At 43.7% G+C, this 17,195-nt stretch overlaps 2 protein-coding genes across 5 annotated transcripts in view; both read right to left on the reverse strand.

Annotated features, from left to right (window-relative positions):
- mcm10 (minichromosome maintenance 10 replication initiation factor) overlaps positions 1 to 8,482 on the reverse strand; it is a 69,865-nt gene extending 61,383 nt beyond the window's left edge. Inside the window, exons 1-3 of one of the 4 annotated variants that reach the window (XM_052033505.1) lie at positions 8,431 to 8,482; positions 1,119 to 1,168; positions 643 to 966 (exon numbers count right to left, since the gene is read on the reverse strand). In XM_052033505.1, coding sequence (XP_051889465.1) covers positions 643 to 966; positions 1,119 to 1,125 — 331 coding nt within the window. In that variant the 5' untranslated portion in view covers positions 1,126 to 1,168; positions 8,431 to 8,482. Of the gene's footprint in view, positions 1 to 642; positions 974 to 1,118; positions 1,169 to 2,092; positions 2,230 to 8,430 lie in introns of those variants that run through there. The other 3 variants (XM_052033507.1, XM_052033506.1, XM_052033508.1) reach the window with 3 other exon arrangements.
- Positions 8,483 to 13,214: 4,732 nt separating this feature from the next.
- Positions 13,215 to 17,195, reverse strand: part of optn (optineurin) — a 30,989-nt gene continuing 27,008 nt past the window's right edge. The window contains exon 17 of the mRNA XM_052034127.1: positions 13,215 to 16,461. Coding sequence (XP_051890087.1) covers positions 16,340 to 16,461 — 122 coding nt within the window. The 3' untranslated portion in view covers positions 13,215 to 16,339. The remainder of the gene's footprint in view (positions 16,462 to 17,195) is intronic.

Consider the following 17,195-nt stretch of genomic DNA (forward strand, 5'->3'; position numbering starts at 1 on the left):
AATTCGACAACTTCAGGTAACTTGCTTTCTCTGTGTGTGTCAGAACCGGTCAGTTCTGCTGTAGGTCATCCACCTTAACAGTCAGTTAAGGTCAGTTTATCTCTTCACCAGCACAGCCTGACCAGCTGGGTATTTCCTACAACTCTGCATTTCACAGTTTTTACATGTTCCTTTGTTTGTGTTCTCTTTCTCCAACTAAACTCATTAACCTATCAATGAAATAGCTTCATCAACACTTTCTCATCAAGGCAATTCTGGCCTCACCCATTCCATTTGTCCTATTCATCCCTTCTATACCCTCTGTCCAATTTAGTTTATCTCTTTTGCAGTTCTGACAAAAGGTCTTTATATTGAAATGTTAACTCCTTTACTCTGAGTATTTCAAGCATTTTGTTTTAAATCCAGTATCTCTTAATCTTGTCCAGGTGCTTTACCTGGAATAAAAAAATTATTCTTCATCAGGTGCTGCAAATGACAGCTAGGATTTTTGAGCACCAATCAGGATACGAAAAGACCAGCAGCTCCTGACCATCCCAGCTGCCCTAGTAAATACCCATTTTCATCAGTATGGATAATCCAGTTGTGTCACCTTTCTGATAAACCATAGAACGAAACAGTACAGACCATTAAACAAGAAAATACCTTCTAATTCTAGCCTTGATTTTTCCGATTTCTTCTGATCAGGAATGGGAGATGTATGTTCATCTATTTCTGTTGCATCCGTATTCCTCCTCTCCTCCCCCTCCTCTTCTTCTTCTAAATCGTCCACATCCCCAAAAAGAGCACTGAGTTCCGTAGCCTGGACATCATCCTCTTCCTCCTTGTCAAACAGTTCATCCCACTCATCAGCCTCCTCAAGTGATCTCTTCGCACTCTGTTCGTCCTGTGAACATCCTGCATCGGCTACAGTGTCTTCCTCCTCATTTTCTTCCAAAAGGGACGCTAATAAATCTAGATCATCGTTATCTGTCATCAATGAAAACATTAATCAGAATGCACAGTCATACTTTCAAAATAATCCTGCTTAAAGCGTGATAGTTTTCAGTAAAGATTTAGAAATTCAATTTAAGAATTAAAGAACCACAATATTTTTTACAACGCAAGTGAAATTCTCCTACCTTCCATCGTGAAACAATATGATTAATGAGGCTTCAGAAAATGTCACGCACTGAAAAATAAGACCGTAACACTAACATTGAAAACAAATCATGTTGAATAACCAAACTATTCTACACTTACAATCTCCAAGTATCTACTTAATTTAGAACAGCAGTTTTGTTTTATTTATAATGCAGATAAACCCATATATAACAGAATTTACTCTCTGCCAACTGTGCGTGCGGTACACATAACATAAACTAGGATCTGAAATTTCACAGTGCATCTCTGATTATATATTTTCTTTCTCTATATATCTCCCCATTTTTTCTCTCCCTTTCGCAGTATTATGTTTTAATGTGTATCTTTTGTCTTTCTTTCTCTCCTATGATCTCAGTATGTTAGATGTGTATTTTTGTCTCTCTCTCCCATTTTACTCACACTGTGCATATTTGATCTCAATATTCATTTTTACCTTTCTCTCTTCCAATATTTCCCCACTCAACATCTTATATGCATTTTATTACAATTTGTGTCCAGGTCCTCCCCCTCCTTCCCCCCAAAGTTACGACAGGGCTCTGTTCCTGAGAACTGCTCGTAACCTGAACAGTTCGCAAGTTGGAAACGTAGCTGTCCAGTAATATATTTAAATAAAAACATAGGATAACCAAGAGCAACGTGTAGTTAAACCAGGGCGTTTGACTCAACCATTCCGAGATTGCCACAAATTTGAGTTCCCACACGGCAGAAGATGCCTGCAGCCCGCAGCAGCTGGCAAATTCAACGTTTGCTTGTATGCAAGGGCTGTCCACAAGTTGGGTGTTTGTAGCCTGGGGAGGACCTACAGTACTTTACCCTATCTCCACTGCTTTCCACATTTATTTTTCTCTCCCTTTATATTCCCAATATCTCTGAACAGTTGTATCTTGTATTTTATCTCTTATACCCTCAATAATCTCTCTGTATATTATACATTGTATTATATTTTCTGTACCTTTCCCCTTCTCTTTGTTGGCCTGAAGAAATTAAAAATCTGCAAAACAGCTAGCTGGAACAAATCAAGAACAGTGGACAAATAGACAAAGCAAATATCTTTGTTATCACCATGTGGCAAAAAAGTGGAAGCTACCGTTTTGTGAGACTGTTCTTGTGACCATTTTATGAACTGGTTTTCTGAACTAACTCTTGCTGGATTAAAGTAATCGAAACTGGACATAACAAGGCCCTACTGATAATCTGCTATATCAGAGATCATTTCCAAATAATTTGTTATTGGGGGATGCTCTTTGATAAGGTAGAAGGGTCAACAGAGGCTTGTAAGAAGAATAGTTTATGTCCGTGAATTGAAATAACCTGAGCCCAGTGTCTGACTTGAACTGACTGTAACTGGTATGAAATGGCCTGATTAAGGGAAAAGCATAGGAATCACATCAGAAGCATTTCCTTATGTGAGAGAAGAGCAATGAGGTAATGCTACCTGTAGTCTTGGGCCAGAGCCAATGAAAAATGGACACAGGCTAGCCTGATAAATCAGAACCAACAGAATCAAAGTATAATGGTTTAGAACTGATAAGAAAACAATAATGAAGGATTTCAGATGTATAACGAGTGAGAACTCTGGAAACCAACCCCATGCCTGGGACAGGGTGAAGATGAATCAATTGTTTGGCAACAGGAGATCCCCTATCTTGATGTTACAAGTTGGAGAAATTGGAGCGAGGGCTCTGGGTGAGCATTGATACAGAACAAACAGTAACTTTCAGGAACCGAAGTCATTGACCCGGAGTCAGCATAATTTATGTGGATACTTGCATTGATACAATAAAGTTCATACAATAAAGTTGAGAGTTTGAATTAATTAGGATTTGTGTGGTCATTTATCTAACTTAAGTTAGGTAAATGACTGAGGCAAGGGTCAACATCTTATATCCCTAAAAACATCTTCGTATATTAAAGTTTGCATCTCTTTACCTTTGTCCCTTGTTAAATTCATTTTCGGGACAGGTTGCAGGTTTTGAAGGTACTGTTGGAGCAGCCTAGGTGAATAACTGCAGTGCCTTCTGTAGATGGCATTCACGGCAGCCATTGTGCATTCATGAGGGAGGGTGGTCAGTGGGTTACTTTGTCCTAGATGGTGCCAAACTTTTATTTTTAAAAAGTTATTGGTGCTGCACTTATCCGGACAAGTGGAGAATATTCCATCACACACCTGACTTGGGCATTGTAAATGGCTTTGGGATGTCAGGAGGTGAATTAAAGTTATATCTTTTTCTCCGACAATCCCAAATAATGCAGTCAAAGGATTAAGTTTAATCATTTATTTTAAAAAGCACAGAAAAAGTTTGAAACACCTCTGTCCAATATTTTTTAAGACTCTGACACGTCCAAAACATGTGAATTAAAGAAGCCTCTCCGTTATTGCATTTGTCACAGTAAGGAGATATATCTGAATAAAAACAGGATAGTTTGTCTTTAGACAAATGAGCTCTATGGATGACTTTAAATTGAAGGAGAGAGTGATGGGCGTATAATGACGAAGTATTAACCAATTTAAAAATTTCATTCCAAGTTTTCTCAGAAATCAAAATCCGCAAGTCTTGTTCCCAGGCATTTTTATCTAATGGAACCTTACTCATTCCTAATAACCTGTCATAAATATTAGATATTGAGCCATCATGAAAAGGGTTCAAATTAAAAATTGCATCTAGTAAATCTTTATCAGGAGGTGAATCACTCACCGCAGGATACCCAGCCACTGACCTGCTCCCCTTGCTACTTATTTGGCTACCCCAGTTGAGTTGCAGGTTAACGGCAACCTTCAAGATATTGAGAGAGACTGGCAATGGCAATGTCATTGAATGTCAAGAGTAGGTGATTAGAAGCTCACTTCTCGGAGGTGGTCATTACCTGGCACTTCTTCAGCATGTTACTTACCAAATCTGCCCATGCCTGACCACTGCATTGGTCTTGCTACTAATTTACTAAGCAATTGTGAATGGAATTGAACACTGAGCAATCAGTGAAGATCCTCACTCCTGACCTCATTGATGAAGCAGACGGTTGGACCAAGGACACTGCCCTGAGGAACTCATACAGTGAGGTCATGGGGCTGGGATGACTAACCTCCAAAAGAACCATCTTCCTTTGTGGGAAATATGACTCCAACCACTGTTGTGTTTTCTCTTTGATGCCCACATTTCAGTTTTATCAGGGCACCTTGATTCCCATGACAGTGAAAGTTTGATAATCTGCTATCCATCTATTCGGAAATCGCAATGGTTCAGCAGCTGGCTCATCAGGTGCTCATTTCCACTCTCTATTCCCATATCTGGGGCCCCAGTTCCTGCACTCCCTTCAGTCACCGGGGCCCTGATTATGATGTTATGATCACTATCCTCCACCAAAACTTGACCCACTTCAATCCCCAGAACCAGATCCAGCGATGCCCCCTTCCTTGATGACCAGAGACATACTGTTCCTGAAAATTATCCTGGACACATCTTAAAAACTCTTCACCCTCACTGCCCTTATTATTACTTTCCCAGTTTTCATGGAATTATTAAAATCCCTTAGATTAGCCTATAGTTTTTGCACTTCTCCACAATAACCCTGCATATCTGCTCCTCTCTCTCTCTCTCTCCATTCAGTGGCGACATGTAGAATACACCCATCAGCATCATGTTCCCTCTTCTGTTTCTTAGATCTAATCACACAGATTGCATTTGACCAGCCTGCGACATTCTCTTTCTCCTGCACTCTGAAAACTCTATTTAACCAATACTGCTTCCTTCCTCCTTTTTTTTCTTTCACTACCCATCCTGAGAACTGTGTACCCAGGAATATTTAAATGCCCAGTCCATAGTTCTGTTACTACTTCATGTCTACACACGGCTATGTGCCCACAGTTGTTTACCAAACTTATTTACCACATCCACATACGTGCACAGGAAACAAAGGTTAGTTGTTATTTTCTTGTGTTCTTACTGACACAGAAGAATCCTTATGCTGACCTAAGCTGATATGTAACAGCTTGCCTACTTCTTTTTGCAATTTTGTCTTTATTTTTATTTTATCATGTTCTTTGTTCCGGTGCACTCTTATGCTTTATGCTTTGCCCCTTCTCAATACACTCTGGTCATCACTACCCTGCAATTTTGCTAATGAAGCATTCCTGACTTGACATGTACCACCAGACTTAAGGACAGCTTCTACCCCACTGTGATAAGACTATTGAACAGCTCCCTATACAACGAGATGGACTATGACCTCACGATCTACCTTGTTGTGACCTTGCACCTTATTGCACTGCACTTTCTCTGTAGCAGTGACACTTTACTCTGTACTGTTATTATTTTTACCTGTACTACCTCAATGCACTCTGTACTAATTCAATGTAACTGCACTGTGTAATGAATTGACCTGTACGATCGGTTTGTAAGACAAGCTTTTCACTGTACCTCAGTACAAGTGACAATAATAAACCAATACCAATTGACTGTTTCTCTCTCTCCACAGATGCTGCCTGACCTGCTTAGTATTTCCAGCATGTCTGCTTTTATTTTTATTTCAGATTTCCAGCACTTTGTAGGTTGCTTTTTGATTTTCACTACTGCTGGGATCATGGCAGAGACTTTATGAATGTTGATATAGAGAGAGACCTTGAGATGCAAGTTCATGGTTCCCTGAAAATAGTGACAAAGGAGGATAGGGAAGTGAAGACGGCATTTGTTATGCTTGCCTTTAGAGGCTGAGGCATTGAGTCTAAGAGTTGGGACACTGTGTTGCAGATGTGCGAAACATTAGTTAGATTGCATCTGATCACCACACTACAGGAAGGATGCAGTAAAAAATAGAAAGAGTGCAGAAGATGTTCATCAGGATGTTGCCTGGAATGGAGGGCAATGGTTATAAGGAGAGATTGGATAGGTTGGGTTTATTCTCACTGGAGTGCAGGAGGCTGAGGGTGACCTTATAGAGGTTTATAAAATTGTGAGGAGCATAGACAGGATAGATAGTCTTTCTTCCATGGTAGGGGAGTCTAGAACTAGAGGGCACAGGTTTAAGGTGAGAGGGGAAAGATTTAAAGGGGACCTGAGGGGCAACTTTTCACCATGTTACATACCACACTACCCTGTTATACTCCACTGTGTAACACCACCACACTCACTGTACCGTGTTACACCCCCACACACTCACTGTACCATGTTACACCCTCACACCCTGTTACACCTGCACACCCCCACACTCACTATACCATGTTACATACCACCACTCATTGGACTGTTACATTACACTACACACATCACATCCACTATACTGTGTTACACCCCACCCTAGACACTGTTATACACCACACACTATATTACACAAACTATATTACCCACTACACTACAACGCTTACTGTACCACATTACCCACCAAACACCGTTACCCCCCACATTACCCACCACACACCATGTTATCCCCACCGTGTTACACCCCACATACCATTACCCCACACACACCGTGTTATCCCCACACTGTTACACCCCACATTACCCACCACAGTTACCCCCAGTGTTACACCCCACATACCATTACCCCCCACATTACCCCCCACACACCATGTTACCCCCACCGTGTTACACCCCACATACCATTACCCCCCACACACCGTTACTCCCACACCGTGTTACACCCCACATACTATTACCCCCCCACACACCGTTACTCCCACACCGTGTTACACCCCACATACCATTACCCCCACACACCGTGTTACCCCCACACCGTGTTACACCCCACATACACCATGTTACTCCCACACTGTGTTACAACCCCACATACCATTACCCCCCACACACCATGTTACCCCCACACTGTATTACACCCCACATACCATTACCCCCACACCGTTACACCCCACATACCATTACCCCCCACACACCGTGATATCCCCACACATATTACCCACCAGACACTGTGCTATACCACCCATTACCCCATACCCCACATTACCAACCAGACACTGTTACCCCTCATCACCCACCCCCACATCCCCCACACAACCCCCTCATAATGCCCCCACACCCCCCCGTGCTTCACCGACCCCTCACCCCACCCACCCCTCACCTCCACCCCTCCCTCCCTCCACCCCTCACCCCCCTCCCTCCCTCCACCCCTCACCCCCTGCTACCCCCCCACCCCCCTCCCTCCCTCACCCCCGTTACCCCCCCACCCCTCACCCCCCCGCTACCCCCCACCCCTCACCCCCGCTACCCCCCCTCCCTCCACCCCCCTCCCTCCCTCACCCCCCGCTACCCCCCTCCCTCCCTCACCCCCCCGCTACCCCCCTCCCTCCCTCCCTCACCCCCCGCTACCCCCCTCCCTCCCTCACCCCCGCTACCCCCCTCCCTCCCTCACCCCCCGCTACCCCCCTCCCTCCCTCCCTCACCCCCCGCTACCCCCCTCCCTCACCCCCCGCTACCCCCTCCCTCCCTCACCCCCCGCTACCCCCCTCCCTCCCTCCCTCACCCCCCCGCTACCCCCCTCCCTCCCTCACCCCCCGCTACCCCCCTCCCTCACCCCCGCTACCCCCCCCCCTCCCTCACCCCCCGCTACCCCCTCCCTCACCCCCCGCTACCCTCCTCCCTCCCTCCCTCACCCCCCGCTACCCCCCTCCCTCACCCCCCGCTACCTCCCTCCCTCCCTCACCCCCCGCTACCCCCCTCCCTCCCTCCCTCACCCCCCGCTACCTCCCTCCCTCACCCCCCGCTACCTCCCTCCCTCCCTCACCCCCCCGCTACCCCCCTCCCTCACCCCCCGCTACCCTCCCTCCCTCCCCCACCCCTCACCCTCCCTCCCTCCCCCCCCCCTCACCCTCCCTCCACCCCCCCCCCTCACCCCCCGCTACCCCCCCCCTCCCTCACCCCCCGCTACCCCCTCCCTCACCCCCCGCTACCTCCCTCCCTCCCTCCCTCACCCCCCGCTACCCCCCTCCCTCACCCCCCGCTACTCCCTCCCTCCCTCACCCCCCGCTACCTCCCTCCCTCCCTCCCTCACCCCCCGCTACCTCCCTCCCTCACCCCCCCGCTACCTCCCTCCCTCCCTCACCCCCCGCTACCCCCCTCCCTCACACCCCCGCTACCCTCCCTCCCTCCCCCACCCCTCACCCTCCCTCCCTCCCCCACCCCTCACCCTCCCTCCACCCCCCTCCCTCACCCCCCGCTACCCCCCCCCTCCCTCCCCCACCCCTCACCCTCCCTCACCCCCCGCTACCCCCCCCTCCCTCCCCCACCCCTCACCCTCCCTCACCCCCCGCTACCCCCCCCCCCCCGCGCGTCGCCCCCTCACCGACTCTCCCTCCGTCTCCGGCTCCAATCTGCCGCCAAACCCGCCAGGACCCGCTGACGTCACCCCCTCCGCCTTCGCAGCTCGCCTGATCGGAAAAGGGCCGGCCGATCCGATTCGCAAAAAACAAGCTCGATCACCACGCCGGGAGAGGGAAGCGGCTGGGGGGGGGGGTGGTGGCTGGGGTGGAAAGTAATGACAATCGGGAGGTTTTGAATGCGTTCCTGCTGCTTGAAGATGCTGGCTGGCAAACGGCGGGGCAGCCGAGCGGGGGGCCTGGCAGCTGTCAGCCGCAGCCGTCAAACCCGGTCCCGGGCTGCAACAACAACAACAACAACAACTGCAGCACTGACTGTACAAAGGGGAAAGGTGCCGAACTTCTTCATACTGCAGCTTTATCTGGTTAACCTTCAGACCGAACTGTGTTGACTCTCACCAACTTTTATCAATGCACCACAGAAACCATCCTATCTGGATGCATCACGGCTTGGTACGGCAACTGCTCTGCCCAGGACCGCAAGAAGCTGCAGAGAGTTGTGGACACAGCCCAGCGCATCACGGACACCAGCCTCCCCTCCTTAGAGTCCAAGAAGTCTTTACTTCTTGCTGTCTTGGTGTAGCAGCCAGCATAATCCAAGACCCCACCCACCCGGGACATTCTCTCTTCTTCCATTGGGTAGAATATACAGGAGCCTGAGGGCACGTCCCACCAGGCTCAAGGACAGCTTCTACCCCACTGTGATAAGACTATTGAACGGTTCCCTTATACGATGACATAGACTCTGACCTCATGATCTACCTTGTTGTGACCTTGCACCTTATTGCACTGCACTTTCTCTGTAGCAGTGACACTTTACTCTCTACTGTTATTGTTTTTACCTGTACTACATCAATGCACTCTGTACTAACCCAATGTAACTGCACTGTGTAATGAATTGATCTGTACGAAGGGTATGCAAGACAAGTTTTATTTTACTGTACCTCAGTACGTGACAATAATAAACCAACACCAATAAGCAGGCATTAAAGCAGAATATAACAAAATATTCACTGTTCTGATACGATGTCAAATGCCTCTAACATACCTTAAACTTTCTCTCACCACAGATGCTCTCTAAACTGCTGGCCATTTCAATCACTCTTTATAAAATTTCCAACCACTTCTGTGCATTTCATAGCTCCAGTGCAATCTTTTTGTTAACTGCCCTTCAGAATCAGGTTTATCACTGACTTATATAACGTGAAATTTGTTGTTTTGCAGCAGCATTACAGTGCAAAGACATAACATTTACTATAAATTACAAAATAAATAAATAGTGCAAAAAAAACCCATGAGGTATTGTTCATAGCGTTCACGGATTGTTCAGAAATCTGATGGTGGAGGGGAAGAAGCTGTTCCTAAATCATGAGTGCCCTTGTCTGTTAATTGGACAGATACTGAAGCATTTAAACCTTGACAACCATGGTTCACTTTATCGCAGACATCTTGTTCTCTCCACCCTTGCCTTTCTCTACACCTGAGACCCGCTTGTGCTTATTTTTCCAATTCTGATGAAAGGTCTTCACCTGAAACATTAACTTTCTCCAGAGAGGCTGATTTAAACTGCTGAGTATTTCTAGAGGCTGCCTAATCTGCTGAGTTCTTCCAGCAATTTTGTGTGTGTTGAGTATTTCTGGTGCTGTTTTTACTTCAGATTCTTAGTGAGTGCAGCGTTTGGCTTTTCAACAATCTGTTTATACGGTGTGAAATAGAGCTTTACTTATCCTGACATATCAGACCTGAAATATCAACATTTTTTCTTGCTCCACGTACATTAGCTGAGGTGCTGAATATTTCCTGCAGTTGGTGGTAGTTCGTCAGAGACTTCTTCCAGCTGGCCTGGTTGAAGTCCCCCGCGATGATCGGGAAGGCGTCAGGGTGCGCTGTCTCGTGGCTGTTGATCACAGTGCTCAGCCTTTACCCAGCTTATCCATCTCAGACTCTGGAATGAGGTAGAGTAATACAGTATGGAAACAGGCCCTTTGGCCCATCTCGTCCATGGTGCCCACCAAGCTGGTCCCATTCGCTAGTGTTTTGCCCATATCCCTCTAAATCCCTATCCATGTACTTATCCAAATGTCTTTTAAATGTTGTTAATGTACCTGCCTCAACCACTTCCCCGGCAGCTCGTTCCACATGCGCACCACTCTCTGTGTGAAGAAGTTGCCCCTCAGGTCCCTTTTATATCTTTCCCCTCTCATCATCTAGGTTTTTTTAGTTTCCTTTCCCTAGGAAAAAGACTGTGTGCATTCACCCTATCTATGCTCCTCATGATTTTATACACCTCTGTAAGGTCACCCCTCAATCTCCTATCTTTTCAATCTTTTTATTAGTTTCCAAATTAATACAGATTATTATATAACATCAATGATTGTACATGTAATACAAAGAGATCAAGAGAACAATCATGGCATAGATAATCATAAAGAATAAAATATAAAAAAAAACTTTAGATCTCACAATCTCTTAGTAGATGAATATAATATAAAAGAAAGGAAAGAAAAAGATTTATTGTGTATATAAAAGAAAAAAATCCCAAATTAATAAAAAATTGTAAATAATATAACAAACCAAACTAAAAAGAAAATTTCAAAAAAAAGACAAGAAAAAACTGGACTGAAATTTCTCAGTAAAAACAGAGCAATATTATGTCGTCAACTCCGTTCCTCTAAATTGAAAAGTTATTGAAAAGGGATCTATATCATATGAAAATATTGAATAAATGGACTCCAAATATCTTCAAATTTAAGCAAAGGATCAACAGTACCACTCCACTCAATCTCCTGTGTTCCAAGGAATAAAGTCATACCCTGCCCAACTTCTCTTTCTTCCAAACACCAGCAAGTATGGGTTAATTTTACCCAACTTTTCTTCATAGGTCAACCCACATCCCAGGAATCAACCAGGTGAATCTGTACTGTACTGCCTGTAAGGCATTCGTAGATATATGGAGACCATACACACAATCGTGTCTCAACAAACTCCGTAAAATCCCATCAGGACTTTTTAAATCTTGTACTTCCCCTTGCAATAAATTACAAACTTATTTATTTATTCTGCTTTATTGTTAAGAACAATCACACGCTGCATTTTAAAAAAAATTTCAGAAGAAAATCGTTGGCACTCAAACTCCAGGTGAGTTCCGGGAATTGAAACACTGGCTCCAAGCACTAGATATGTTTGTACATTAGTCAGACGAAGTCCCCATCCAGCTACAAGTAATTAGGAAGGCCAAAGGATACTTGGTATTTATTGCACTGTTTGGTATATGCAAAAAAAAAGCCTTACTACAATTGTGCAGGGCTTAGGTTAGACCACACCTGAAATACCGCACATGCAGCTTTGAGTCTCCATATCCAGGTATGGATATTTCCTTCCCATGCCTGGCAGAATGGGATTGACCCAAGAGGGGAGATTATGTAGGATGGGTCTGCATTCATTGCAGTTGAAAGAATGCAAGCTTACTGAACCATGCAAGATTCTAAGAGAGCTTTACACATAGATTTCTAGCTGTTACGTCTGGAACCAGGATAGCAAGATGACATTTTGGACTCGAGAGACATCCTCAAGGTCGTGGATCTTTGGAACTCTTTCCCAAAGAACTGTGGATATTCAATTGTTGAGTAAAGGTTGAGATCAATAGATTTTGGACAGAAAGTATTCAGATGATATAGGGATTAGAAAGGACTTGTCTGAGAGGATCTCACTGAACGTCAGAACAGGCTCAAGGGTTCATTTGGCCTACTCCTATTTCCATTTCTTACACTTACTCCAACGGAAAATGCAGAGATTCTGAACTCCATCAGCCACTGAATGGGCAATTCAATTTTTATTTTTAAAATGGGGTTCAAGATTCTGAGACATTCCGTGGTTCATGCAAAACTAAAGCCTATCTTGCAGATTTTGTGGATAATCAAGGTTCCACAAATCATTCAGAATATCTTGTTCACTCAGCTTGTTCACTCAGCTCTGTGCAAGTAGCTTGAAGTAAATCTTTTCCCTTGAAAAAGGTGAACCATTCATATCTAGAGTGGAGTGAATAAACCTTTTCAGGTAACAACTATTAAAACAGTTGGAGAAATAGAAGCATTCTCAAAAACAAGGTGTTTATTCACCCAAGTCTTAAAAACACAAGAATAGGCCATTCGGCCCCTTGTGCTTTTATTTTTAATAAAATGGTGGCTTCAACTCTTCCTGCTCCCAATCACCCACAAACTACCCTATAGTCGAAAAACCTATCATGGCCTTGAATAAATTCAATCGTTCCACAGTTCTGAGGAGTAGAGAACTCAAAGGGTTCATGAAAGAAAAAAATCATGTCTGAAGAGGGGAAGCCTCTATTCCGAAACTATGCCCTTTAGTTCTAGATTCTTCCATGAAACATTCTCAGAGCATGTCCTTATCAGCCATTTCAATCACTTCTCATTCTTTTAATTCCAATGAGTATAGGCTCAACCTTTCCTGAATAGATAACAGCTTTAACCAAGGAATCAACCAGGTGAACTGCTTCTGGAGTCTGGAGCACAGTAGCCAAGGATCATCAATTTTATGCTAAATACATCCCATTCTCTTGTAAAGTCTCAGTTTGGTCTCTCCCATTGCCATACCACGTTCTCGTTCCTTGACCTAAGGTAATTAATGAAATTTAATCTTCTTGGCTCTAGGAACAATTTTATGTAGATGGCACAATTGCTTTGATGGCTGTATAGTTATATTGGTGATGCATACCACATGAACAACTACTGGATATATTTTTTCTCATTTATTTAAAAACATTCCATGATACAGTCAAGTACTATTTTAGAACTTTGTAATTATAATAATGTTCAATTTTATTCTTAAATGCACTCTCTTCTGCATAGTCTCTTCAAGTTGCAAGGCTGACCAGAGTAAGTACAAGGATACTCCAGTGCGATCTGTGTTGGGTGCCTTGGGAAACAATGACGACTAGAAAATCCAACAGTAATAACACACGGTAAAGCAAAGCCCATTGAGAAGAGATTCGATAGAGATGTACAAGATTATGGCAGATTAAATGGTTGCTCTTCCCATCTGTGATCCCTTCAAGGATTAGAAGTTCAAAGTGATGGGCAAGGGAGACCGGTATGCGAAATACGTTTAGTATACAGCAGCGATGATATGGAGTTCTCTACCTGCAAGCACGGTGGAAATAATCCACATTTTTCAAAGCAAATTGGATAGGTTTTTGGGAAAAAATTGCATCCATATAGGAAAAAGAGAAGGGAAATGGAACCAATATGGACCTGATAGGACAAATACATTTAAGAGACTCTTAGATAGGCACATGAATAGAGGGATATGGACATTGTATAGGCAGAAGGGACTAGTTAGGTGAAAAACACTGATGCTGGAGGAACTCAGCAGGCCAGGCAGCATCCATGCTTTTCTCCACAGATGCTGCCTGGCTTGCTGAGTTCCTCCAACATCAGTGTTTTTCATCTAGATTCCAGATCTGCAGTCTTTTGTTTCTTAGTCTAGTTAGGTGTTTAATTACTGGTTTAATTAGTTTGGCACAACATTGTGGACCTAAGGGCCTGCTCCCGTGGCTGTAATGTTCTATACTACCCCCATAAGAATGGAATAATGTAATTGAAATTGGTTTATTATTGTCACTTGTACTGAGGTACAGTGAAAAACTTGTCTTGCATACTCTTCATACAGATCAATTTATTACACAGTGCATTGAGGTAGTACAGGGTAAAACAATAACAGAATACAAAGTGTCACAGCTACAGGGAAGTGCAGTGCAGGTAGACAATAAGGTGCAAGGTCATAACAAGGTAGATTGTGAGATCAAGAGTCCATCTCAACGTATAAGGAGACTGTTCAATAGCCTTATCACAGTGGGATAGAAGCTGTCCCGGAGCCTGGTGGTGTGTGCCCTCTGGCTCCTGTATGTTCTGCCTGATGGGAGAGGGGAGAAGAGAGAATGACCCAGGTGGGTGGGGTCTTTGATTATGCTGGCTGCTTCACCGAGGCAGCGAGAGGTATAGAGTCCATGGAGGGGAGGCTGGTTTGAACAGCACAGGAACAGGGCTTTCAATACACAATGTCCACACTGGCCACAATGCCAATCTAAACTAAATCCATCTGCCTGCACATGGTCCGCATCCCTCCCTGCCTCTTCGTGTGTCTAAATGCCTCAAATGTTGCTACCATATCTGCTTCCACTACCAGGCACCTACCACTGTGTAAAAAAAAACTTGCCTCGCACATCTCTTTTAAACTTTTCCCCCCTCACCCTAAACCTATGCCCTCTAGTATTTGACATTTCCACCCATAGACATCTACCCTGTCTATGCCTCTCAATTTTATATCCTTCTATCAGGTTTTACCAGTACCGTATTTGCTCTATGAGAAAATTCAGCTGCAGGATTGGTTAACTGGAATCAAGACTATAATTACGTGTATTTAATTTCTACCAGGGGCAACTCAACAAACCTCAGCCTCCAATGCTCTTGAGAAAACAACCTCTACATGCCCACATTTTTTTTTATTAACATACAGTTAAACCTAAAACAGTATTTTAATTCTTAGATCGACCTTTGACAAGTATTTTTCCAGATTAAAGTCACTCCTACCTATTTAAGGTGTTTATTCAGCATATAAGATGCTCTATTCCCCAACTATCAGCTATTCTCCAAATGAAACATTTCTTATCTTGTATTTCTTTAATTTTATGCATTTAAGGCAACAACTGATTTATCCAGAAGCCGGTAGGTTGCTAAAGCTAAGCAACTTCAACAAAAAAAATTAATAATAACCCTTGCTACAAAGATTAATAATTGTCAAAGACACTTTCAGAAACTCTTGTGGCTATCTACTATTAGATACACTACTAGAAGAGCTCCTTTGCTGATTTTCACCAATATCAGTCTGAAAGTAGCCACTCAGGAGATATTTAAGTCTTCTTGCATTTAAAGTAGTGGGGAGAAATAATAACTTTCATGGTTCAAACTCCCAGCCCTTAGCCCTTTCTGAGATGCCATAACATATTGGTGTCCAGCAGTGCCAATTGTACTGCTTAAAGTTACCATCTGCATTTCCACCTACTTCAAAACTGTACAACATCTTTAAGGTAATCATTGATAGTCCTGAAGACAAGCCAATGCCTTGTGTGCAACTTTTATCTGCACATTTGATAATATTGTTCATCAATCTGCTCATTTAATAATTTACCAGTACTGTATTTGCTCTGCTAGAAAATTCAGCTGCAGGATTGGTTAACTGGAATCAAGACTACAATTACGTGTATTTAATTTCTACCAGGGGCAACAACAAACCTCAGACACACATACACAAATGTTCTAATCCAGTGCAATTATCAATCCACTGATAGTAGGTCATTAGTCATCTGATTTAACTTCACTGTATAGTCTTTCTTTACTCAGTTTTAACCATCACTTTTATATTTGCACAATGATGGTGCAATTTCCCAATGTGCAATTCAGAATCAGCCTTACAAAATGAAGCTCTGAACTTCCTTTTGTAACCTACTTGTTTTACTTGTAGCCCTAAAGACTTACGAAATGAATAAGAGTATGTTTATTTTTCTCAGTAGTTATAGGTCTATTATAAAACCATTTTCCTGCAGTTTTGTTAATGTGCAATCTCCAGGTGTACAGTGAGCAATATTACATTCCATTGGCACGTTTCCTTATTGTTCCTAAAATAAAATGTGCACATATTAAAATAGCATTATATAATAATTTTCACATTTACTTATTTGAAAATATATTTAATAAAAAGATTAATCAATCCTCAACCTTCTCTTCCTGCAGCCCACCAGCCAAGTAAGGAAAAGTCATGTGTGCACAGCGAAAACAGTCTCGTAAATGATCCTGAGTGTGCTTATATGATGCAATCCATGACATGGATCTGTAAGGTATCGATGTCAGGTAGGACGCTACCACACTTTGGACAAGCATGTTCTTGCAGCATACCTTGGTGCTCCCAACCGGAATTTCTGGGTTCTGTAAGCAGAATTTAAAGGATTAATTCCTTATACATATGTTGGACAGCAGCACAACATATTTAAATCAGAAATGTCAGGGCAAAATCATTGGGTGATACAATATCGGTTCCTCTAAAAGCAGCTTTCAATACAAGAGAGGACAAGGACAACATGAGTAAGTTCCCAATCAGAAATATTCCTGACTGGGAAAATAATGATAATTTTCAGCATTGCCTTTTCTATCACAGGAGCACCTTAATCACATTGCTCTAACCATAACTTCAGGGTTCCCGCAGAGTCATTTATCTGTGCTAGCGATGAATGACCTAAGTATGACAGGGAGCATGTTTTCCCCGGTTGGGAAAGATGTATTCTGGGGAAAAGAATGCCAACCACAAGACTGAGATGAGGAGATACTTCTGCTGTCAGGTTATGAATTCCAACTTTCTACACCAGAGGTGCTGAGATGAGCAGATTTTTAGCCTACAAAGTAGGGGTTGGAGGGTTATGCAGGCAAATGAAGAGGTCAGAGATCACAGGGGCCATGGTTTGAGTGGGGTCGAGGGGCTGAATGGCTTACCCCTGCTATTACGTGGGTTGTGGGGAGGATAGCCTCCGATGTAGGAAGGTGCAAAATGTTTGGGGACTTTGGAAAGGAAAGGGAAGCTGGAGGTTGGTGGTTTGCAAGGGCAAAAGATCAAGGGATAGTGAATTCAAACACTTGGACATTGGACATGAGAATCTGCAGGTCAC

This window comes from Pristis pectinata, chromosome 19 (genome assembly GCF_009764475.1).
Source record: "Pristis pectinata isolate sPriPec2 chromosome 19, sPriPec2.1.pri, whole genome shotgun sequence".
Taxonomy (NCBI): domain Eukaryota; kingdom Metazoa; phylum Chordata; class Chondrichthyes; order Rhinopristiformes; family Pristidae; genus Pristis; species Pristis pectinata.